Source organism: Rattus norvegicus, chromosome 1 (genome assembly GCF_021556685.1).
Source record: "Rattus norvegicus strain SHRSP/BbbUtx chromosome 1, alternate assembly SHRSP_T2T, whole genome shotgun sequence".
Lineage (NCBI taxonomy): Eukaryota > Metazoa > Chordata > Mammalia > Rodentia > Muridae > Rattus > Rattus norvegicus.
This window is the reverse complement of record NC_141534.1, coordinates 8,747,910-8,772,392: the sequence shown is the minus strand read 5'-3', so window position 1 is coordinate 8,772,392 and position 24,483 is coordinate 8,747,910. Positions and strand designations below refer to the sequence as shown.

Here is a 24,483-nt window from a genome sequence, read left to right as displayed (position 1 = left end):
ACGCTTTCCATTTAGTCTTGGAAATACTAAATTAGCATTTTGGTGACTGCTAACAATTTGTCACTGTCCTGTAGCAGACCTGGGTGAGTAACTTATTGAGTGAATTTGACCACGGTGTTACCAAAATTGACAAATGGCTTATCACTGGAACTCAGGCCGTCGCTCCCACTTGTTTACAGAGATACAAACCTGATCCCAGGACCACGGCTCCTTTTTTCCCTTGTGCTAAAAATAACCGTCTTTGGAGAGCGTGAGCGCTATCTCGGAATTTATATCCCACTGTACATCCGTCTAATGGTCTCTCAGCTATGCCGTCCATCCCTGGAGAGGGGCACGGTGACACCATAGTTGAATGTGTGCCCTGGCTCACAAGGTTGAGCACTGGCTGGAGAGTTCGGAGCAAAAGTATCCCAAGATAGGTCTGGGTTCCTTTCAAGTGTCAGAATTACCCCAAGCTTATTCTTGGTGCCTGTGAAAGGAGAACTAGAGGAAAGCAAGGACCCCCGGGGCTGGCCAGATTACACAGATACATTTGAGTGGTGCAGAGGACTCAGGAAGGAAGCCCCGTGAGCAGAAGAGTCAGAACACACACAGGAGTGTCATCCAGGAAGCCTCCCTCATCTGCCTGTCTCCCCAGGAAGGCCATGCTGGAGCTTCGCTTTTCTCTGGGCCACAGCTACAGAGAAACACTGCATTTCTCCATGTGCCCAGAGTCGAGACTCATTTCCATTTGCTGGGAGGTCCATAGCTTTTGCCTTAATCCGTCAACTGCCACCCCAGTGACCCTAGAGCTGTGTCACTGATGGGTGTTTGTCACCATGTATTGCTATGTCAGAGGTGATAGGCAAGCCTTGATCTCGGCGCCAGATGTGTTGTAGGGAACTGAACGGCGACGCAGACAGTTAGCAAAGGCTGACCTAGCTAGCACTGGTGATTTTCTAGTCAAGAAAAATGAGGGCACACTGCTTTCTGGGTCTCATTACGAATTCCCAAGATGCCGTTGCTTCTCTTTTAATACCTGAAAGTGACCTTAACTTTGAAGTGTTCCAGACAGAAAACTTGCCACCTAGAGGCCGTAAAACCGTGTGACTGATCTCTGTCTTCCCCCCCTACCCTCCTGCAGCTCAGCCTAAGACCTACTGTGGCAGAGCTACAAGCCCGAAGAATCCTGCGGTTTAATGAGTATGTGGAAGTCACAGATTCCCCGGACTACGACAGACGTGCGGACAAGCCCTGGGCCAGGTTGACACCTGCGGACAAGGCAAGGATCTCACAGGGGCCTTTTGTACCTCCAAACTCTGCATCCTCATCCCACTCCTACCCGTCTGAGCGCCTCTCTCTCTCTGAACACCTGCATGCTTCTAGGTCACGTGGAGGAATAGCGGCCCGGTTCTTTCAAACGGATCTCAGGGAAAAGCTAGTCCTTAGCTGCCACGTAGCCAGTCCCTATTCGAGCATCTTACAAGAAGTCTGTTTGTTGTAATTACTCTCCTGTCGGCTCTGGGCTTCCATTGGTCTTCCTCCTTCAGTGACTTCAAGCTAACACTGCTGCAGCCAGCCACCCCTAAGCTTAGTGGTGAAGAGTAGAGGACAGTTTTGTTGCAACTTATAGATCCCGTAGGTCGGAATACAGTCAAGCGTCATCTGGACAATTCTGCTTTCCCTGAGGTTGACCAGGGTCATTCAGCGTTATCCCCCTGGTGACCAGGCTACCCCCAAAGATCTAGAATTGTCTCTCCAACACGTTTTGTGTTTCGGTTGCCGTGGCTCACATGTGGAACATAGCCCGGCTGCCTCTTCACCGCAAGTCACCAGACCTCTTCCCTTGGAGCAGGTGTCTGTCCCAGGAGAGCACAGAGAAAGCTGCTTGGCCTTTTCCAGTCAGCTTTGGAAGTCACTGGGCTGTAGGCCCACCTCATTCCATTAGTTCCAGGCAAACCACAAGGCTAGTTCAGAACCAAGGAGACGGGGATAGATAAGTCCGCCTCTTGATGGGGGAGCAGTGAGGTCAGGTTGTGAGGACTGAAGGTGTTATCTTAGCCAGCTTAGAAAAGCACAGTTTGCTACACCCATTAGCAGCCACCTGATTATTTAAATGCTAACCTTTAGACAGGCCACGTAAGCAGTGACATCCACAGACTGTGGAATGCACAAGACAGCAGTCTAAATGACCAACCACCCTTATGTGTAAATGCAGTTGGCCATTCCCCGGAGCAGCCCCTTACTTAACTTTGTCCTGTTGTAAGAAGCAGAACTCATCCATCTCCAGCTATAGTGGGTCGAGATTGCTCTTTTTAAGACCATTTGAACTGAGAGTAAGACCGGCTTCCATCCCGGGCTTGCTGGGCCTGGTCAGGTTTTCTTCTGCAAGCATGTTTCTGTTCTGAGGTACTCTGAAGAAACAGAATTCCAAGATCTCCCTTGACCCTAGCACCCAGGCTCCAGGGCAGAGCCAGAGTCCCTTCTGACTTACAGGAGAGGCTCACTCTCTCCCTCAGAAATCTCACATATTTATCCTGAGGCGAGTCAAGGTCTAAAGGACAACATTTTAGGGCTGTCTTATTATTGTGTCTGTGCTCTCTGGGGAAAAGAAAATGTGTTTTCCAAAAGTAAGAATTTTAGACAAAAAAAAAAAGAGTATACTTTTAAAGGTAGAAATTAGAGAACAGAAAAATGCAAAAATTGAACGTGTTTACGTGTGGCGAGGTTTGCACATGCAAGGGATCTGTTTACACGCAGTCTGTTTCGTACACGCATGTAGAATGGGTTTGTTGTCAAGTAGCAAAATATCCAGAATCACAAACAGGAAAAGTCAACAATGATAATTCAGATCAAGGCATGACATGTTTAATGAATGTTAAAAATAACACAGAGAGAAGTTAAGTCATCTCCCACAATTGTAAAAACGTGTGTATATAGGGGATAGGTAGATGGTTCCATAGGTAAAAATAAAAACTGCCCAGCAGTCATACAAACTACAGTCTGGATCCTAGAGCCATGTGAGAGAGCTGAGTGTGTTAGTCCTTGGTCGTAACCCCAGCACCAACGGGCAGGGACAGATAGACAGACCCCCTGAGATGCTGAGCAGACAGTATGGCTGCCACAGTGAGCTCCAGGTTCATTGAGAAACTCTGTCTCAAGAGTAATGTGGAGACTGATTGAGGCAAGACCACCTGATCTCAACTTTAGGGTTCAGTACATACCCAGTGACGCACAAAACCATCACACACGCGTGCACGAACACACGCATGCATGCACATACACATACATATTTTTGTATGTATGTATGTATAAAGAAATACAGCCCACATGCTAAAATCATGTCATTTAAGGATGAAAATAGCATACAAATTGTCATTACAGCAAAAAAGAAAAAAGATGTTTTGTTTTGTTTTTTTATTACCTTTACCTTAAGATACTTCATGACACCTATTGGTCAGATTCTAAATAATGCATTTGATTCATTAAGTTAATTGGTATAAAATTCATTAGGTATGATTTAACTGTTGTGTTAAGAATTAGGTTATGAGGCCAATGAGATGGCACAGAGGCTAAAACCATTTGCCACCAAGCCTGAGAGCTGAGTCTGGTCCCTGGGATGCACAGAACGAAAGGAAGTTTTCCTCTGACTTCCACATGCCTGCCATGACATATGCAGCTTCCTATGGCAAACACACAGACCGTCTCGCATTCACAAAAATAAACAAACGCAGCTTAAAATTAGCTTAATTCTTTTAAGTGTTGATCTCTATGCCCCATTTAAAAAAAAAAAAAACAGTGAGAATGAAAATTATGGAAAGCTTACATTACCTTTTAAAGAGAAATAAATAAACCCGTAAGTGATTTCACTCCACCCAAGTTGGATTGAAATTTAAAATACCGATGAGAATTTCTATCTAAAATTTTCTAGTGAACCAGAGTAATAACAGATCTGCCCCCTTTATTAAGACTCAACAATATTCTATGTACCAGGGACATGACAATAAGTAGCGCCTTTCCAGTAACGCACCGACCAGCTAGGTCCTCGGGAACAGTGTGATTTTCCCTCTGTAGAACGAGCACCATTAGCTGGCTCACTTCACTCCCCATGACAGCAAGCTTAATGAGTCAGCAAGCCAGCCACTCATAGTTTGATAGCAGCATTTGGCAGAGAAGTAAACAAAAGATATCAAGGGGAAATGCTAGCTAACTCCTCACTCACAACCTACACTGTAACGTTTCAGGAGGCCACAAGCACTGTGTTTTCAACTAATTGCCTGGTGCTTCTTGCCAAGAAGTACCCCAAACTGACCAGGGCTGATTAGACCAGGAAAAGCATGTGGCTACTCTTTAAACACTTAAACTTAGCTTTAGCCGGTTGTATGTCCTGTGTATAATTCCCATGACCCCAACATCGCTGTGCGTGTGGTCTCAGTGCAGCTTCCCAATATCTGGGGTTGTTGCCTCGGTCCTCTTACAGATTAGTTTCAGCTGAACGGGTTCCCCATAGGCCGTCCAGCCCAGCACCAGTGGCTCCATTCTCACCACCTCAGCCCATCTTTTCTGTCTTTTGACAAAAACAGACCCAGTTACACTTAGCTAGAGAGTCTTAGGTCTAAGATCTAGTCTCATCTTAAAAAAAACAAAAAAACAAAAACAAAGCAAAAGTTGCGTTTTATACCCTGTGTGTCTTTTAATACGAAAGATTTTAATTTTCCTCTTTTGAACCCCTGAGAAATCTCCTTTCTTCCAGAGTTGTAACTGACAGAATGAAAGTTAGTCCTTAACAAGCGAATTTTGGAAGTGAGCACTCTTTGCACAATCGAACAAATGGGTGTGCCCTGGTGGGTTGTACTTTTCGCTATGCTATACTTGTAAGTGCTGACCTATGACTTCTAAATACAAACCAGCACACACATGGGCACGAAGCTCTTTACCGGATGTATGCACAACATGAAGGATTATGGGTAGTTCCACCCTAATCACTCAACGCCCATTTGGTATCCAGTCGGTCACAAGAAGTGGGCATCTGTCATCAGCCCACAATATCATTTAGATCTATCAACTGCCGTGTAACAAAGCATCCCAACGTCACTGGCTTAAGTCTGTGACACATAACGCTTACAAGTTTGTAGGGAGGAATTCTTGAACACATCAGCCTGGGGGGGTTCGTGTCGGGCCCACGTGGATTTGTCTGTCCTCCTGTCCGTTGAGTTCCGTCTTCACGGTGTCCCGTCCTCTGAAGTCTTCCTTTGTATCGGAGAGTCTCACACGGCAGCTTGCCGTGCGCAGTCAAGTGTGTTTCCCCGTGGCAGCTGGCGTCCCATAAGCAAATGTTGCTGAGCTAGAAACAAGTTCACGCTAGACTGGCCCAGTGACAGAAACACAGTGAGTCTGGTGGGTTCTGCCTGTTCAGAGTAGTGACTCTGGGTTTCCCCAGAGTCAGTTTTGAAGAAACAGACGTGGCGTCCTAGGAAGGCTATAAGAAGACAGCAGTGCAGAAGAGAAATGGGCTGTGCCCAGGGGTGTGTAACTGGCTCCCTGAGGGAAGCAGTGTGGACATCACATGGGCACTTGAAGGTTATCAATCTTATTGTGTGCAATGGGGCACAGTTTGTAGTTGTCCTGACTTATAGACTCCATGTCCCAACTGTTTCTGTCTGACTGTTTTTTGTTTGTTTGTTTTTTTTAATTGTGTTTGACCATACTCTTCAAATCACTGTCCCCAGTAAGCCCCTGATCTTGTTTAAATTCAACTTTCCTTCAGCAGCATCCTCTTTTATTCCAGCAAGTTTTCTATGGTAACAATCAGAGAACCATCAGTCACGAGCCCAAACTGTGTATTGTTTTAAAACCTCATGACCTTTTGCCGGTGACTCTCCGGCATTCGGCACGTTTTTAAAATAACGCTCTGAACCATTATCCTTAATTGCATCACGAGTCCTCATTACTGTTTCCTTCATTACTGCGGGGCGTAAGCTGGTTTCAAGTCACCGTGAAGAAAATACTTAAAGCAATTAACATGTAAGTCGAGAAGTTTTGATTCACAGTGTTAAGTAACCAAGGGCTAGGGTCTGTAGTGGAGGGACCCCTCACACCATGAGTCAAAAGAACAAAGAGAAGAAAGATAGTGTCCAACAATCTCTTCAGATTCGTGCCCCCAGTGACCCAAAGACATGGCCCTCATAAGACCCCACCTGTTAAATGTTCATGGCAGTTCAAGCAGTGGACTGCCCTGATGGGAGGTGACACTCATCTGAACTATAGCAGCATGAAAGCTGTGGCTTGAGAGGAAAGCTACTCCATGTCATAATGCCGGGGAGCATTAAAACCAGCATCCATGTCCTCCGAGTCCCGCTGCAGTGCTTCACGTGGCCTCCGCTAAAAGCTTTTGTGTAAAGAATACATTTATAAAAGAACACAGGGTTGGAATTTTCTGCCCTGTTTCTACTGAAACATTTCTTCTCAAGGAGGAACTTTCTCTAAAACTTCACTTCAGCAACTGCCTGGTTCCCGGCTCCCGTGCCAGTTGTCACTACAGTCAAAACCAAGTGTCCACGTTGTCATGACCGGCGAAATATGCTGCATTGCTGTGTCTCGGGGGACTCTGCCCCACAAATAGTTCTCTGCTTGCCTTAGCCCTTCCGAAAATTAATAATAAGAATTAGGACCACCGTTCACTGTGCCAGGATTCTCTAAAGAGACCTCTAGGCCTAAAGCATGTATCTGGGGAAAGGAGACAGTCCGTGACAACAGGGCTTAATCATTACAATAAAATACACTTGGAAGAGAAGCCTGTAAGCTCTGCACTGATGGTTAATGGTGGGAGAGGGCCTCGAAGGGGTCTTTGGGCTTCTATCTTTCCCCTTTTCTGAAGCTCATTGACTTCCAGCCACCACGTAGATTCCCCTATCTCTCTGGGGAAGCACTTCCTGTGGTTTACGTTGGCATTCTGTGTTTAACAGGAGTCAGTCTTTTTAGCCTACTTGTCATAAGAATGTCTCATTTCCATTTTTCCTTTTATTTGAGGGAAAACATTCTTTGCATAAGAAATATTTGCAGTAATCTGCGTTTGGTCGGAACAGTGCAGTCTGCATAGAGCTTATGAAGATGTGGAGCTCTGCTCTTTTTATTTTTCTTTTTAGTACTTTTTATATGAGTGAAATACGCTTTGTAGGGGAAAAATAGGAAATAAAAATAAGACAGAAATGCAGCTTAAACCCAGGCACAATCAGGCCCCTGTCTATGAACAGACAGCCAAAGTTAGCATTCCGAGGGGCGTCTCCACTTTCCAGTCAGCATACATAAACGTCCTGTTGTACATGGCATGGACTATATGTGCTTAAATAAGGCCTCCGTTTGATTCCTCTCTGAGTGGCTTTAAACGCTGCCCTGAGTTTTCAGCCCTGTTTGTCTAAACTTTCAACATGAAAAAACAAATAGCAACAGCCTTGTTGGCATCCTCGGGGCAACGAACCCAAGCTATGCTGCCGCTGCCGTGGGCGGGCAGGCTGCAATGTAAAATTTTCCTGGGAACAGAATATGGATTCTCTGAAACCCCCACACACCTCCTGTCTGCTGCGGTCATCAGAGCATGGAAGGACATTCTGTCTGACACACAGACTAGTAGGCACGACAATGAGTTTATTGAAGACCCTGCTGCCACCCTCCCCACCAAGAACGCTCTCAGGGAGGCCACCCTACCTCCAGTTCAGCCTTCACCTGAATATCTCTCCTCTGAAATGCATGCCCAAGGGTGTCTCTGGTTTAGGAGTGTTTCCAGAATTTGGGAGGTTTGCAAAGACATAATGAGATGAGATAGCTAAAGGATGATGACCGTGTCTACACACAAAATTCATCCAGGGGGCCGGGAGTCTGACTCGGCGGGAGGCTGCTTTCCTGGTATGCATGAGGCCCCCAGCTCGGTCCCCACCGCTGCATAAAGAATCCATTCACGTCCTTACGCACTGCACACACATATCTTGGAGGTCATTTTACACGTTTTTACCATACCTTTACTTTGCAACTGTCACGTGAGGTCGGGTGTGGGACTTTCCCACTTGTGTGTTATGCCGAAGCTCAGGAAAGCCTCAGATTTTGAAGATTTTTCTAATGTCCAATTTTTACACCAGGGGTGATCAGACTGTAACACATTTCGTTTATTAAATCTTAATCTGGGATACACTAGTGATTCTTTTCTCTCCCCTACGAAATCATGCACGTCACAGGAGAATATCTGCCTGTGGATGCTGTATAGGTTGGGAAAATACGTTACCTAAATTCTGCTCCATTTTCTCCTTTTAGGCAGCAATAAGGAAAGAACTAAATGAATTTAAAAGCACGGAAATGGAAGTTCACGAAGAGAGTCGACAGTTTACAAGGTAGGTAGACGAGATTTCGTTTGGCAGCTGTATTGCAGTATCACAGTTTAGTTTTTTAATGTGGTTGAGCAGGAAATCCTCTAATGACCACTTCTGTTTCCCTCACGTTTGTCCTTTTCTGCTTCTGCTGGGGAGACAGAGTCCGGGAGTCAGATTTAAAGACACAGCTGGATCAGACTGTAAATGTCGAGACTCTCCTGAAAAAGTTTATGGCTTAGTTGTCTTTGAAGAATGCCCAAACTAATCACGGTGAACAAAGTTCAGGGGGGAGGGGGCTGGAGAGAAAGCTCAGTAGTTAAGAGCACTGGCTGCTCTTCCTAGAAGACCCAGGTTCAATTCCCAGCACCTACGAGGTGGCTCACAAGTGTCTGTAACTCCAGTTCCAGAGTTCTAAAATGAGGTCTTTTTTTTTTTTCTACCTTTCAGTGGAGTCTGAATCATTCTGAAGGACTATATTACCGTTCTCCTTGCGTGTTTCTTTTTCTGGGGGGGTGGGGTGGCTGTGCTCCTTGAACAAGTAACTGGTGGTAGGCGGTCTGAGAACATGTGTTACTTCAGGATCTCAGGGCAGTACTTGGGGCAGGAAGTGAATTTACAGAAGCTAGAACTTACAATGAGAATCACGGTTCGATTGGCTCCCTGAGCTACTACTGTGAAGTTAGACAAATCTCTGAGATAATGAACCTTTCATTCACTCACGAATTCAGAGATTCCAGCGCACATATCTATCATTGGCTGCACAGCTGTGGGGGCCAATCACAGGCTACACATCATGGTGGCAACACGTAAGAATACCCCGCACCCCCATTGTGGTCCAGGGATGAGAGTAAGAACAAAGAAGAGATGAGGGCCCCATTCTCATAGGCATACCCCCAATGACTGCAGGGCACTACTAGGCCCCGCTCTTAAAGTTCACAGCATTCCCAATAGACCCAAACTGACGACCAAGACTTAGCAAGTGGGCATCTAAAATTCAAATTCCAGCAACCATAATGCCATGATTTTTCTTCCCATTACCCTTCGGTTTTACAAATGACAGAAACCAGAGGGGAGCTGAGTCCCTGTGTTATCTGATTTCCACATATAACAGCTGTTCTCTTGATTTATATCCAATGCATACATGAGCCTTGCTTTACATAGCAGGCATATTCCTAACATTTTGCACAGACATTAAGTTTTTAGAATCCAAATTGAGGGGTTAGGGTGATGACCCCATGAGCAAAAGGACTTTCTACACAAGCATGAGGGTTTGAGTTTGAATCTCCAGGACCCGTGTAAATAGCCTGACATGGTTATATCAGCCTGTCACCACAGCACTGAGGGAACAGAGACGGGTGGGGGGGGTGGTATCTGAGGTTTGCTGACTCCCCGCCTATTAGGGAGGTCTAGGATGGGGGGTACAGACTCGAGCTCTGGGTTCAGTGAGAGATCCTATCTGCTCTGACCTAATTCACCGACCCACACATATGCACAGATTCATGTAAACACACATGTGTGAGTGGACACTCACATCATTGAATTTGTAGAAAATTCCAGGACAAATTGGTGCATGAAGAAGACAGGATTCTCTGCCTTTCACAATGCATACAGTGATACAATGGCCTGATCTAGAACCAGCCTCAGTAGGGCAACCAAATACTGTGCTCCTAGCCCTTCAGTGGTGCCCGGTGGTCAAGGTGCTGATCTATATAGGGGACCTTGTTACAAGGCAAAGGAAATGCAAGTAAAACTTCATTTTCCATAACAGGCCTCTTCTGTGAAGTGTGTGGGGACCCCCAATCTCCAGTCATGTTCTGTAGCCATTCTTCATGTAAGAAGGTCTGGCAGATACTGGTGTAGCAGACATTCCCCTCGTCTCAGGAAGCTGCTTCTTCATGTGTACCTCCTGTGAGCTTCTTCGTATTTGCAAACACACGTCCTAAATGTTCTCTTTCTAAGGGCTTCCCAGTGACAGATCTGCTCTTGTATCTGTAACGTGCCAGATGTGAATCCCCCTGCTACAGCTGGGGTCAGGAAAAATTCATATCAACATGTGACACCTGACGTTATACGTCTTTGGGGAAATTGATCATGAAAAGGAGATTGGATATTTTTGATGACAAAGAACTGGCCGGGGCCTCCAGGCCATTGGGGAAATGGTGTGTGCTTGTGTGGCCGAGTCTTGACTCCTGAGCTGCTGTGTCCTCACTCAGCCACCTGGTCGTTCACGTCCGTTATCTCTATTTGACAGCATGAGTCAAGAATAAATTACAGCAGAAAAGAAGCAAAAAGCCATGTGTTCTGAAAAAAAAAAAAAGAAAGAAAAAAAATTCTGATTCTCAGAGAAGTACTTAAACTAAAAGGCCAACTTTCAGCTGTGTTCTCTAAACAAACTCACTAACACTAGCCACATGGAGATGTGAAAGTCATTTCTCTTTATGTCTCTTAATATACGAAATGACACGTTTTAATTAAGCATTTAAACATGTAAAGGTTTTGTCAGTAAGAAGTAATCACCTCCTTCCCTCCTTTTCCACCCTCAGTTTTATTCTCACAGGTAAGTGGTAGTTGAAGATGGGGTATGTACTTCTAGGCTTCCTGCACATTTACAAACGGATCCATATATAATGTATGTGTATGTATAGACTGCTTATTTCCACTCACTCGCATGCAGCATGTGGAAAGTCAGTCCTCCCTATTGGTATACACCCCCTCAACCCCATGGCGTCCCATAGGCAGGGTACTTAGTGCACACTACTGAATAGGTACTACGGGATGTTACGGTGCTTCAGTCTTTCCTTGTCAACACTAAGACCTTGACTTCATGCCTGTGTCTGTGTACACATGCCATTGTTTCTGCAGTTGCCCCGTTAACTGGATTTCCTAGGTCACTAGATCCATGCATTGTATGACCTCTTAAAGAGCCCTCTCTACATCTTTCAAAGAGGACACATGGTTCACTGATCCACAGTTGATGAGTATACTGCACACTCAGAGGCCCTCATCAACTGTGGGGTCTTCCAGTGACCGTAAGATTTGTATTCTAGAGGATTAAGAGCAGTACATTGGTTTTCATAAGACTGGGCATCTCCTCTTAGCTTTATTGACCACCCCCCTTTTTTAAGTTGTTTGACTTTTGTATTCAACCTTTATAAATTTTCTTTGGGGACTGCCTGTCTTTTTATGTAGATTAGTAAAATCTGAAATATTAGTCCTCGGTATTTTTTTTCCAACCTGTTGTTAGCCTTTAATCCACTGGGCACCCCCGACTGTGTATGATTCAAAAGCATACGTGAACTTTACTTTTCTAAGTCAACAGTCCTTTGTCTCTAGACATGGAGTAGTCACTGTGCCTTCTAGATGTGAAGCCCACTCCTGGTGTATCCACGGGTGTCTGGGGTCCATATTATCTGCAAAGGAGCTCTGACTGTCCCTGCCTGTACCAATGACACTCTTGAATTAGTGTTGTAGTGTGTTTTCTATTTGATGGGATTTAAAAAAAAAAAAAACACTCCAAAATCCTATTGGCTATTTACTCCTCTGAAGAAATGAAGACCAGACTTGCGTTTTATTAAATAATTTGTCACTGTTGTTTAAATAAATGTTAAAAGATGCGTATTAAGTAAGTTTTGAGGTGGTAACAGCTCATGTTGAGGATAAACTTAAAAAGGCTTTTTAAAAATGTTTTCATTAACACTCTTAAAACTATCCTTCCAAATAAAAACAACTTAAATGTTCATAACACCAAAATAAACATGCCTTGCTCGAGTAGCTTTAAGGCTTGGCACCAAGGCAAGTGTATATCACTATTTTCTTGTTCATTTTATGACATCATTAGAGTTACATCCCAGCAGCGAAGTCATTTTGGCTTTTGGGATCTAAAAAAGCCATGCTGTGATCTCCACGTTGGTGTCAGTATTTCCTTTAAGAGGAAAGAGTTTTGATAAGCACCACTGTTTCTAGCCAAAATAATTTGAAAATCTGGCCATGTATTTCACTTAGAAAAGTAAGCGTGCGTGTAAAAGACAGGCATTCTCACCCTCCTCGTGGGGCATAAACTGTCAGTCATTACCTATCCCTTGGCGTGCTGCCTAGACACAAGGCAGTAATTCGTTCTCCTAGGCAGTACCAGACTTTATCTCTCACATCAAATACCCTTTCCTATCAGATCCTAACCCTCCCAGGGCTGTGTAGATTGAAGGTCGGTCATACCAAGGCAGCTCTGTTCTCCGTCCTGCGCCTGCTTACCCAGAGACTCAGCCACACAGCAACACAGCCATCTATCAGGTGTCCCTTTGTAACCTCCTGTGTCTTGGGATCTTCTGTAAATACACCAGGAGGCTAATGACATCGATTTTCACTGGGGAGGAGAGCTGGGGCAGACACAGGAGAGTTTTTTTTTTTTTTTTGCCACTGACCCTTTTAAGCTTTTTGCATTTTTGAAACAGGAGAGTGTTTTGCCTAGTCAACAACAGGTGTTTGAAAGGAACACTGAAGGAATCCGCCTCCTGACACTGTGTCTTAATCAGTGAGGATGTCAGCCTAACAATTTATTTTGAATTAGGTGCTGGCATTAATATCACAACTACTTTTAGCACAGCAGGAAGACACAGCTTTGACCTCCATCACAGTTTCTTCTGTTGTGTGTGTTTTGATGAATTGCGTTGGTCTGTAATACCCCTGGTTACTCCCAGTGTTATCCAGAGAGCCTTTTGGGATGGAATGGAAACACCACGTACAAGGGCCTTGCACCAAGGATGGGGACAAGAACTCACCCCCCCCCACCTCCTACCCCTCCCCCCAGCCTGAGAAGGGACTTTCTGCTTCTCTAGCTCCTTTCAGCCCTCTGCTGAAAACCAAAAGGTTGAACCTCCTCAAACAATGGCCTGTGTGCTGATTATGTAGACTCTCAGGTCCTCAAAAGATACCACCATGATGAATAGAACCCACTTCCCTTAGGAAACAATTATGTAAAGAGTTATATTTTACTTAGAAATAGATTTTAAATGACAGCAGTAGTGAGACTTGGGTAACTGGAATATTCTGGGTAGTATGTGTTTCCTAATGGATTTACCATATTAACATATATCAGATTTATCACCAAGAAAGAATGTTACTTTTTACAAAAAAAAAATAGCTTATTGCAAAATAAGATTTTAGAGTCCAGCGTATCTTCAGATGTGAATAATGTCATTTTTTTATGAAATGATTGCTTGTTAAGGAAGGGGTATCATCATGCAGTCATGAATGGCTAAATTGAAGCTTTTAAAATCAAAGCAGGTCTAGGAGATTGTTTGTACCGTGACCAGCGGACAAGCAGGCAACTACCTGAATGCGTATGGTCCAGTGGTAGATTTAAAGTTCAGGTGCATAGAAAAAAGAAAAAAACAAACAAACAAACAAACAAAAAAAGAAGAAAAAAAAACGCCAGATGTGAGATCAGAAGCTCTCAATAGTTTATTATAGTTATGGAGTGCATTTTTCTTTTCTCAACTTCCAAAATGCTTCTCGTGTAAGATTACTACATAGGAGCATGCGTTTTTGTTTGTTTAAACGATTATTTCATTCTGTGCGCTTTGAGGTATTTCCATTTCTTGGGTTTACACAGAAAATAAACTGCTCTGTCAGCTACTCTACTCTTTCACAATGCCAGTTTGTGCTTCTTTGTTTTTACCAGATCTTAGGGGTTGTCTAGAAGAGGCAGCCACATTGTTAGCCAGCCACATGCTTCCCTGAGCCAGTCCAAGGACCTAGTGCCATCTCACAGTGCAACCCAGTGGAATTTACTTCTTATCCAGATTCTTGGTCAAATGCTGTATACAATGGAAGGAAAAACGTCTGAAGACTTTCCTTGGTGGTTTGGAGGAACTAAAGTCAGGGTTCTTTCCAGAAAATACTAGACTTTAAATAACCCCATTGCCCCTCCCACCCACCCCCCAACACTGATCCAGTTTTTCAAGTACCTTCTTCATCTCAAGAAGTTTTAAGGATGGGAAGATGTCATGCGTCCCTCACCCACACTCTTGTCCTTTGAATCCAGAGCCAAAGGATGTCAATAGGGGCTTCGTGAAATAGTTGGTACACGAAAGCCATGCAAAAGTGAGACTGGGTGGGACAGTCACTAACAAATGAGTTTCTATGCAGTGCCCAGAGAAGCTGAGCCTGGGAGAGAGGGGCTGGTAGTTCGCTGAGTGAGGACCATGAAGAGACAGGGCATTTGACCTGTGCCCTGAGCAGTCCTGGGCTCTTCCTTGTATGCAGCCAGTCTGGAGCAGCTGAAGCAGCTGCTGCATTCCCTGGGAAAAACTTAAGAATGTCCACCCACATCTGCCCTCCTTATTGTCAGGAAGCAGGTGCATTCGAGATAGCTGGACATGGAGATCAGGACTTCTTTACGGTCAACACTGGGCAAGGTGCGTGTCTGCCCATCATTGTCTTGGCTCTGGTCTATCCTCAGAGGTGGTCTAATAAATTAGGAGAGAAGCGTGTGGAATCTTTCTGGCAGGCAAGTTTCTGGATGGAATGAGAGTTCAGCCTTGCCCTTACCCAGTATGGGATTCCTAGGGCAATTATAATTCTTTGTGGTTTATTGTTTCAGTAGTCTGATAGTACGGATGTCTGTCTTTAAAATATCTCCTCTCCTGCCAGGACAGTCACAAGAAGATAACAGAGACCTCCCCTTTTGAATGCAAGCTCAGCGGAGGACATATTTTGGTCTATAATATAGGTAAAATTATAGACTGCGGAGCCAACCTCTGCTTCCCACTTCTCTGCCTTGGACAAATGACTTAGCTTCCCAGTGTCTCCATCTCTACAGTCACAAAGTGAATCTTTGTGTCACACGTGCGCGCGCACACACACACACACACACACACACACACATGTAATACAATACACTTTAAATTTTAAACTATAGAAAAAGAACTTCTGTATTTTTCCAGGTTGTCATTGGCCCTTCCTTAATGGTATTCTGGAAGGCTGTACCTGCTGACTTCTCATAGTTTACTTAAAGTAAATTTAGGAGTCTTAGGAATCAACTGCCCAGTTATATAAAATTATCTGTCGAGTTGTCAAATCATTTCCAGAATGCCTTTGTGATGATATGCTTCCCACAAGGACTGATTAAGTACAGAGGAGGGAGTGTAACAGGTCTCGACCCTGGGAACTTTAGTGCAGATGAGGTTCTCATCCTCAGCTGTCCTGGTTTGATGAAGGAGACAGATTACCAGTGAAGAAATAGGCAGCCACGTCCAGGACTGTGGAGAAAATATAGCAAGACGCTGTGAGAGACAAAGAGACCATAGACTGGAAAGTCAGGGAAGGGGTGGGGTGGGGGAGTGGGACTTAAGGAATTGACACTTGTGTGATTTAAACAACTGAAGAGAGCTCCAATTCCACTGCTGAGGGAAGAGAAAAGATCCCATCTCACACTCAGGTGAACAGACGTGGAAGGAAACACAGATGTCTACTATGTGGGGAGTGAACAAGGAAAGCATTGTACATGGCTAGGGCATGGGTGGCCCAGGTGATGGGCCCAGAAAAACCCTCCGTTCTTCAAATATAGATCGTGTGGGTAGGCTGTCACACACCAACTCAGGTTACGGCGAGCAGCAGAGTTAAGAATTGAGCCCCAGCGCACACACTTCTGCTTTAACTTAAGCTCGTTCACTGGTTTGGGAAAAACTCGTTTCTTAACCTTGACTTTCGGATAGGCAAAGGCAAAGGAATCACATAAAGGTCGACCTGTGGCCAGTCTCGTCTTATCTCTTCTCACATTTTTCCCTTTTCATTTTGAGGTACCAGAGATACAATCCAGGGCCTTGTCTGTGTTAGGCAAACCGTCTCCCACTGGGTTCCCCTCCCAGAGCTTATGTCATTTAGTGTTCAGTTTGCCGTACTAAGAGATGCCACTTGCCAGGGAGTGAGTGCGTGCTGTGAGTGTGGAAGCTACAATGAAAACGGTCTTCACTTGGCTTTCTGTAGCCCAGTGGGAGGGGCCTTTGCACCAAGACCCTCCCTCCTGATGATGACTGACCACTAAAAACCGAAGGTCGTGCAATACAGAAGAAAACAGTTAAGGCTTCCCAGAGAGGTGAAGAAAAGAGATTTCACGATCTCAAAGTTACTCTTTTGGGCAAGTGGATGGGAGGAAAGATGAAGGTGAGAGAGAGAACACAGGTACAGGGATTTAGGGACCCATGGCGAGGAATGGAGAGGCATCAAGGAATCGTGATGGAGATCCATGGGTTGGACCACATTCTGAATGGATTCAGTCACAGCTCTACGGCATTTTGTCTGGTAGAGAACGAGGAACAAATGGTTGTTTTGTCAACGAGCTAATATAGTGGGATCAGTACTTCAGATGGCTCTTGATGGTACAGAAGATGGATCTGATAGACAGGGAGCCCAAGTCCTTTACAGGGTAAACGAACAGTCGCTTGTAGGGAACACCAGCGATCGATTTAAGACACATCTCGCTCTGCTCAATGTGGGTTAGAATGTAAACCTAGAGCATGGTGGTCGTTTGTCTTAACTAGGCTCTGAGCCTGAACCCTACCAAGATCTTTCTCATAAGGCCCGTGTCTGCTTCCCATTATAGCACCCCTAACAGAGCTCTCTTAGGGCAGCCATTTGATGCTAACTGGGTTGGCGACATTCAGAGCTGCCTCCTGCCCCTTTCTCACTTCACCAAATGCACAACCCACTTCAATGCCGGAGACTCACAGTTTCTGTTTCTTACTCCAGGTTTCACCGTCCATAATGAAGCATGGGACAGCTTGGAAATAAGGACCCTGACATTGCACTGAGATTTGAATGTGTGTGTTTCCGTTTCGTTGTGGTGAAGGAGGTGTACGACTCGGCTTTGGTTGAAGACGCTCCTCACCCTGACAGCCCAGACGAGGGCAACAAGCTGAGAGGCGGATGCGGCAAGCCTGGCTGCCCACGGTGTGCACTGATATAAGGGGCACTCTGACTCTCTCAGCTATGTTTCAGCGGGAATTTTAATCAAAGAAGACAAGCAGAAGACAATCGCCAGTTTGGCTACCAGAAAGCCATACGGTATAGCACGTGTGGGTTCACAAACAATAGACATTGGAATTGCTGGTGGCCACCCCAACAGGGTGGGAGCTGAAACTGAGAAAGAGAGAGAACCGTTTCATTATGTTAATGAAGAGAAGAAGAGTGAAGAGAAGTATATTTTTGAAGTAGGCGTTCGGTAGCTGAGGACTTCCTAAGGGATTTGGGAACCTACTCAACCAACGTAGATTCCTTAAAGACTTCATTCTAGAACATTCTTGTTTCACCAATAATGGTTCTGTGTAGTAGCCTCTTTTTTTTTTTTTTTTTTTAATGTTGTGCCAGTGAACCCAGTTGCCAGAAACAAATATGAGTGTTCATTCAATGCAAGGAGCTCCTACCAGCTCTCACCAAGCATGCTTGCTCTTGCTGTGTTGCATGCCTTTCAGTAGTACAGCCAAGCCCACACTTTCTTATATTGCTTCCCTAACGTATGAGCGCTCTACAAGGGTAACAGGAATGAGGTCAGATGCAATGTGACCCTGTAAAACTGTGGCAAGCTTCAGAAATAAATCTTCTGCTCTTTCCCTGTCTTGATTCTCTCCAAAGTCAGGAAACCATCCTTTAGCTAAAGAAGATGACCCGGACAGTCATGGTACCCTTTAAACACTCAATCCAGAGTTGTCACTTAAGCAACATACAAGTGTCTGCTGCCTGCTCCAAGTCCTGAGAGGGGATTTAAAGAACATACCAGATAGTTTAAAATCCTGCATTAATTTTTTTTTAATATTAGGTTGCTGCTATTTTTTAAAAAAAAAAGTGAAACAGTAAAAACCAAGCATATGAATTTAACAAAAATATCCTGAGGCTTAAAGGAACACAGAAGACGACTTCTGGTTTATGTAAAGGAAACCTTACCTTCTCTGATGAATTTGTGGATCATATCCATATACCCGGTATTTACTCCCCATGCCAGAGAAGCAGTAAGATCCCCGGGCCAGCTTCCCCAGGAGTCTGTAATCAGTCTTGTTTACATTAAAAAGCTTCCCCCCTCAAATTGTTCTCTTCAGTGTCCGGCCCCAGCACAGAACCCCAGAAGGGCTTACTTGTGATACTACCTTGAATTTCGTTGTCCCTTAACAATTGTTTTAAGCCCCTTGGATTAAAAGAAGAAGAAAAAGAAGGCAGAATCTATATCATGCTTTTTTTTTCCTTAAGAAGGCAGAATCTATACCAGGTCTATCTCATTCTTTGATCTGGAGCTATGCCGATTCTGAAGCCTGTAATTTTCTATTTCGAGTGAACAGTCAGCCTCGAATCAGTCAAGTAAGTGTAGGCCCTGCCATTCTGTGGTATCTGGAGGGACCGCTTGAAATTTGATGATTTCATTTAAAAGTGAACGTGGTTAGCGGCAGCGGACTGTTGTGAAAGCCCAGAGGAACCGCGCCACGAGGTAACCAGCGTTCATGCACCCACCGCCGTGCTTAGCCGTTTGCGGTAATAAGACAAGGCTGCTGCCTACACTAGTTCGTCTGGCTAACAGCATGAGGCAGACTTTGCTTTTGAAATAGTGTCTGTGCGTGCACTAGTGTTTGTCTTTGTCTTTGGGGGCTTGCTCGTTCTATTGTTGTTTTGCAGTGCCGGGACTGAACCAGGCCCTTGCGCATGCTCTGTGTACTCTAACCCCTGAGCCAACACCCCTAACCTTCGTTTGACAAGAGTCTCAACTCAACCGTGAATAGTAATTTTGTTCTCATTACTTATAGAGTAGTTTTCCCTCGTGATATCCTACTATCGTCTTAGTGTCGTGGGAAAAAGTGACAAGACAGGTGATGTTCCTTCGTCTATGCTTATAATCTCGAAACGTTTTAAAAACCTTCTAATGAAATGTCCTCAAAATGTTGTAAATTCAAGACAGGAGCAACACGGCTTGCCATTCAAAGTGTGTTTCATAGAAAGTTTCTGTCTGGTTGGTCAAAAGAACCTTTTTTCCCCACTAGTGGTGCAGGTGACACAGGTTTTAATCTTCCACAGTTAATATTCAAAATGCCACGCATCGTTGAAGCTCCCAGTTCAGCCCCCAGTACTGCACAAACGAAAATCTGTCTCCTGATAACATCTGCCAGATTGGTGTTACCTACACCTTTTCTTCATACTAACTGATACATTTCAAGAAGCTTTTGTGAGAAAGTTTAGAAAGCTAAAAAATTAACTACTAACGGTCTAATATTTAAGTAACCTGGGACCACTGATGACTTCATTATGATGGCCTAGTACCTGTTTTAAAAGCCGTGGGAAGAATTAAAATATCACGAGCCAAGCTGTACTTCTCAGAATAAGGCTCTACTTTGCTGGGTAATTTGTAAAGGCAGAAACGTTTAAAGGCTACATAGCCTTAGCAGCAGCTCACTCACAGGTCTCCATCCAGGCATCCCCACAGAAGGCAAAGCTCCCTCTCCCTGTAATTACCGCTCTGCCCACTGCCAGCATTTCTGCAGTCCAACCAACAAGCAGCTACTCTTTAAGAAAATAAATGTGTGCAGAAACCAGGGCGTGCGTGCGTGCGTGCGTGCGTGCGTGCGTGTGTGTGTGTGTGTGTGCATGTGTGTGTTGCCATTGTAACACAATTCCAGTTTTTCACTAAAGCATACCATTAGGCAATGGAGTGAGCGTTCCTGACTCCGGAGTTATACTAAGGAAAAGAAAATTAGCCCACCTCACTGGAGGCCCCAACAAGAAAAGAAACTGGACCAGACAGAAAAGCCAAAGTGGCCATTCGGAGGGAGACCCTGTTGGTATTACGGTATTGAGAAGACACTAAGCTCCCTTCACGCAGCAGCCTCGTGGTCATCACCAACCAACCAACGTGACGAATGCAGTCCTAATCCGTGTTCGCCAGGGGCACCTTGGCTGGTCATTTCCTGTAGGTATGAAATGTCTGGTGGTTTTGTGTGAGCTATAATTTACCTTTATGTTTATTCCTTAAGTTGTTTTAACCCGAAGTCTGCAATATCCAGAGAACCATCTCGGGTATTTGAGCACCTATTAAAGGAAAGGCAAGCATATCCATCTCTCTGCCTTCCCAGTGAAGAAGCTGACTTTCTGGTTTCTTTCTTCTCGCCCTTATCAACCCAATGAACGCAGTTCTCTGTCTCCGATGTCGGGAGAAAGTTCTGGAACTTAATTGCAAATATATTTAAGGAAAGAGAAGAATCTAATAAGCCTTTCAAAAACCACCAAGTATGGAAATGAGTCGTGAGTCCTGAGAAAAGGTCAGGCAGGCTTTGTATCCTGTAATTAACCCAGAGATCCATTGGCGCTTTTTTAAAAATACAGGAGTTTGTACTCGAGGGAGAACATGGGTTCATCTCACATGTCCAGATACGTGCAACCCCACAGCAACACATGCCGGACACCCGTGACCGTTAGGCTGTAGGCACACTAGAAAGAGGCCGGTCTGCCATGTAGCAGCGGTCTGTCTGCATTTGAACAGTAAAAAATAGTTTCCTCTTCTCCATGTCTTGTTCTAAAACATCCATCCTGTGTTGCTTGGGCTTGGCCCTAGCCGCGTATTTTAGAGACATCAACATTCCTTAGTGTATGTGAAACGGGCTTAATCTAACACAGGATGTATGGATTTATGTCCTTTTCCTCCTCGGCACGGCGGATTTGTTTATGCATTCCTAAATCCCCACTTCACTTACTTATCGTTACAAGTACGGGGAGCTCTACTGGGGAGGTCATTTTTCCTTCAGGGCTGTACAGGACACAGATTGTCCCTTCACCCCTTAAAATGATTAATCCTTTGTTAGTATTCGCTGTCTATTGACTGGCTGATATGTTTTTATTTAACAAAAGCAGAACGAACCTTTAGGAGATATGTGCTAGAGGGGCCAACGGGGACAAAAAATAAGCAATTGTCAAATTAATGAGAACAGCTTCCTGAAAGAAACCATATTCTCAGGCAACTCAAAGTCGAGCTCCACAGAGGGACTCTAGGTCTCCCTACAGAGGCACTCGGGGACCAAAGGGTGATGGAGATGGAGGTGACCATTCTCGTTTTTGCTTCCTGTTTCCCTTTTCTAATCGTTAAGTCTAAAACCTCTTTTGAAGCTTGAACCACTGTTGGCATTTCTAGAAAGCAACTGTAATAGGGGCTAGTGCTTTTCTTTCTTTCTTTCTTTCTTTCTTTCTTTCTTTCTTTTTTTAGTATGACTGTATTTTGTTTTGTTTGTTTGTTAAGGCCAGCTTCACCCCATAATTTTTTTTAAAAAAATTTCATTTTTTACATTTAAAAAAAATGCAAGTTTTTTTTTCCCAAAGAAATGGAGAGTCCTGTGGCTGCTATCCCGGCCTAATGCCAGTTTTTAACCATGTTGGGTTGTGCTGCAGGGAAATGCCAGTTAGCCTGTTGCTTCTTTAACACAGCTGCCTGTGAACAAAGAAGCGCTGATAGATGTCTCCCGGTGGGGGTGCTGTTGGTATTTGGATCTGGGTAAATCCTTGCTGTGCTGAAATGTACCACATGTTGCAAGATGTTCAGTATCCTGGGCTCCTGGTGACTCAACACCAGACATTGTGAGAACCGGAAAAAAAGAAAAGAAAAGAAAAGAAAAGAAAAGAAAAGAAAAGAAAAGAGCTTCCCGTTTGCCTGCATAGAAGGATAAACCCCTCACCTGAGTGCCACTGTCTCCTGCAACAAGGGTACATGGGGGAACCTGCCTGTCTCTAAATACCATGTCTACTGCCTTGCACGTCTCTACCCACTTCTCTTTCAAAGCCTTCTGCTTAGATGCAGCTTAAACTGGCCTGTTCCCTAGAAAAGAGCTTCCTAGGTAGTCTTGTCCATTACGATGGGCAGCGTGACATGGCCTGATATTTCTGGAGGGTACACGAAGCAAGTCTTGTTCATTACTTCTGTGTTACTTCAGAACTAGACTCCTGGTTGCCAGAACACAGTGTCTCTGAGTAAAACACTGGTCTTTGGAACTCAGCATTGGATTCTACCTGGTCATACTGAAGACCGAGTTGCAAAAAGAGTCTCCCTTCCTCCTGTTGACAACAGAGTTAATCCACACAAAAAGACACGGGGACTCCCTCGTGTAAACATCCACACGGTTCCGCTTTCCTAATAAGACGTGCAAATATGACATGTTGGCAGGAACGTAGGTAAACTGGATTGCATTCATGCTGTTCACACCACAGACGGGCAAAACGAAATGAGTTTTCCCCCAGGTGTAGCTCGATCAAGCTGTGCTAACCGTACAGAAAGACGCTCTTTACGCCACTGAAATTAAATAGTCAGTGGGTCTTGAAAAATATTTAGATGAATTGCAGCTAGCTGCAAGGATGGAATTAATTCCTCCCATTCTTCACATTAAAATTCTGAAGACTCCCCGCCCCTCCCCCTTCTTTTAAGCATAGCAACTTGGAGTCAGTAAAGGTGGCCATAGCGTAAACCTATAGATGGTGCTTTAAAACAAAATCGTATCTTTCTTAATAGCAGTATTTTTTAAAGCAGAGAATAGACTGAAAGAAGTAAATGCGGCAGAACGCTGTTCCACACTCAGGTAAATTTTGTGGTTTATTAAAATGCCAATAATATTTGTGCACTTGCCAGCGTCAGGGGCTTTTCCCTTAATGGATGCTCTCGGTGTGATTTTTTTCCTCTTCTTTAACTGTATCGTTACATTGTTTAGAGAGCATCCACCACCAGGATTTGCCACCTAGTGATAACTAGCATTAGGAAAGAATTACCAAGAACTGAGGGTCAAACCACTTTCATCACCTAAACGACAGGCACTAGTTCTTTAGTATTTCTTCAGTGGCTTGGGTGTGCCCATGTATTCAAAGCATTCCGCACGAATTTTACCAGTTAAATACCGGCTGAAAAGTCAGACCAGTCTCTCTCCGCACCTCCTCTCTCTGTAACAATGTTTCGTTTTTGTTTTGTTTTTTTCCCATAATGGGCTGTCTGTGTTCTTTTGTTATTTCAAACTTTGGTTCAAGTGGTAGCAATGGTACACACTGTGATGGTGGGGAGACTAGCTGGGTGAGTCTCTAGTGTGTGATCTAATCTTTACATGGGTGTGCTATCTGTGGGTGTTGATAACTGGAACTGTACCCGGACAACACGACAGTTTCTCTCTCTTCCTGTTCCTGATTCACTACTATATCATAGTACGTGGGTATGACCCCTGCGAGTATCCACACCGAAGCCTATGTATTCCACAATTGTAACCTGAAAGACCATGCATTATCTTTTTTTAATTCATACTGGTGTTTGTGTTATTTAAAGTGGAAAATTATACCCTATCTAGTAGTATAATGTAATATAATAGGATACTCCGCTGTGCACAGTTCCAAGTGCCTTAGAACATTGTTTAGCTTTCCTAAGTATACGTAAATGCATATATGTGTGTATAAAATTGGGAAATGTTACCTCAATAAAGTCATTGGGAAATCCTAGCTTTAGTCTCTTGTCGTTTGTCTTATTTTTTTTTTCAGATAATGTTGTCTTTTTATTCTGTATTCATTTGTTCGTTTTATATGTTTCTGAGGCAGGGTTTCCCAGACTGGCCTCTAACTCGGTATATTGTCAGGGATGACCTTGAACTCCTAATCCCTCTGTCTCTACCTCCCAAGTGCTAGATTACAGACATGGGCTACCTCTTCATCAGTTAAAAGTCCAGGAAGATCTCATGTGATGCAAGATTCAGGTACATTTTATAATACCCTGATATTTCAATCCCACCTAATTTTTAAAAAATGTTATATGTGAGGCCTAGTAATTTGTATGTTAACCTACCTAAAGAATGTTGCATTTTGATACTTTTTTAAGATTGTGTGTGCATGAGAGGGGGGGGGGGTAGAGGTGGATTCCCTAAAAGAACAGAATTGATCAAAAAATATATCAATATTAAAAGTGGATTTATTAGACTAGATTACAGGTTGTGGTCTAGCTAGTCCAACAATGACTGTCTCTCAACAGAAAAGCCAAGAATCTGGTAGTTTTTCAGTTCCCAAGGCCAGTGTCTCTACTGGTTTTTGGTCTACGTTGGGACCTTGACGAAGTATATGCTAATACCAGCATAGGAATGCCTCATCAGTAGGCTAGATGAAGTAG

At 44.2% G+C, this 24,483-nt stretch overlaps 1 protein-coding gene across 11 annotated transcripts in view; it reads left to right on the top strand.

Annotated features, from left to right (window-relative positions):
- The window catches only part of Phactr2 (phosphatase and actin regulator 2), a 269,278-nt gene extending 245,453 nt beyond the window's left edge, over positions 1-23,825 (top strand). For all 11 annotated transcript variants that reach the window (XM_087553953.1, XM_087553942.1, NM_001437803.1 and 8 more), the window contains 3 exon segments: positions 1,124-1,261; positions 8,284-8,360; positions 17,085-23,825. In XM_087553953.1, coding sequence (XP_087410079.1) covers positions 1,124-1,261; positions 8,284-8,360; positions 17,085-17,100 — 231 coding nt within the window. In that variant the 3' untranslated portion in view covers positions 17,101-23,825.
- The last annotated feature ends 658 nt before the right edge of the window (positions 23,826-24,483 follow it).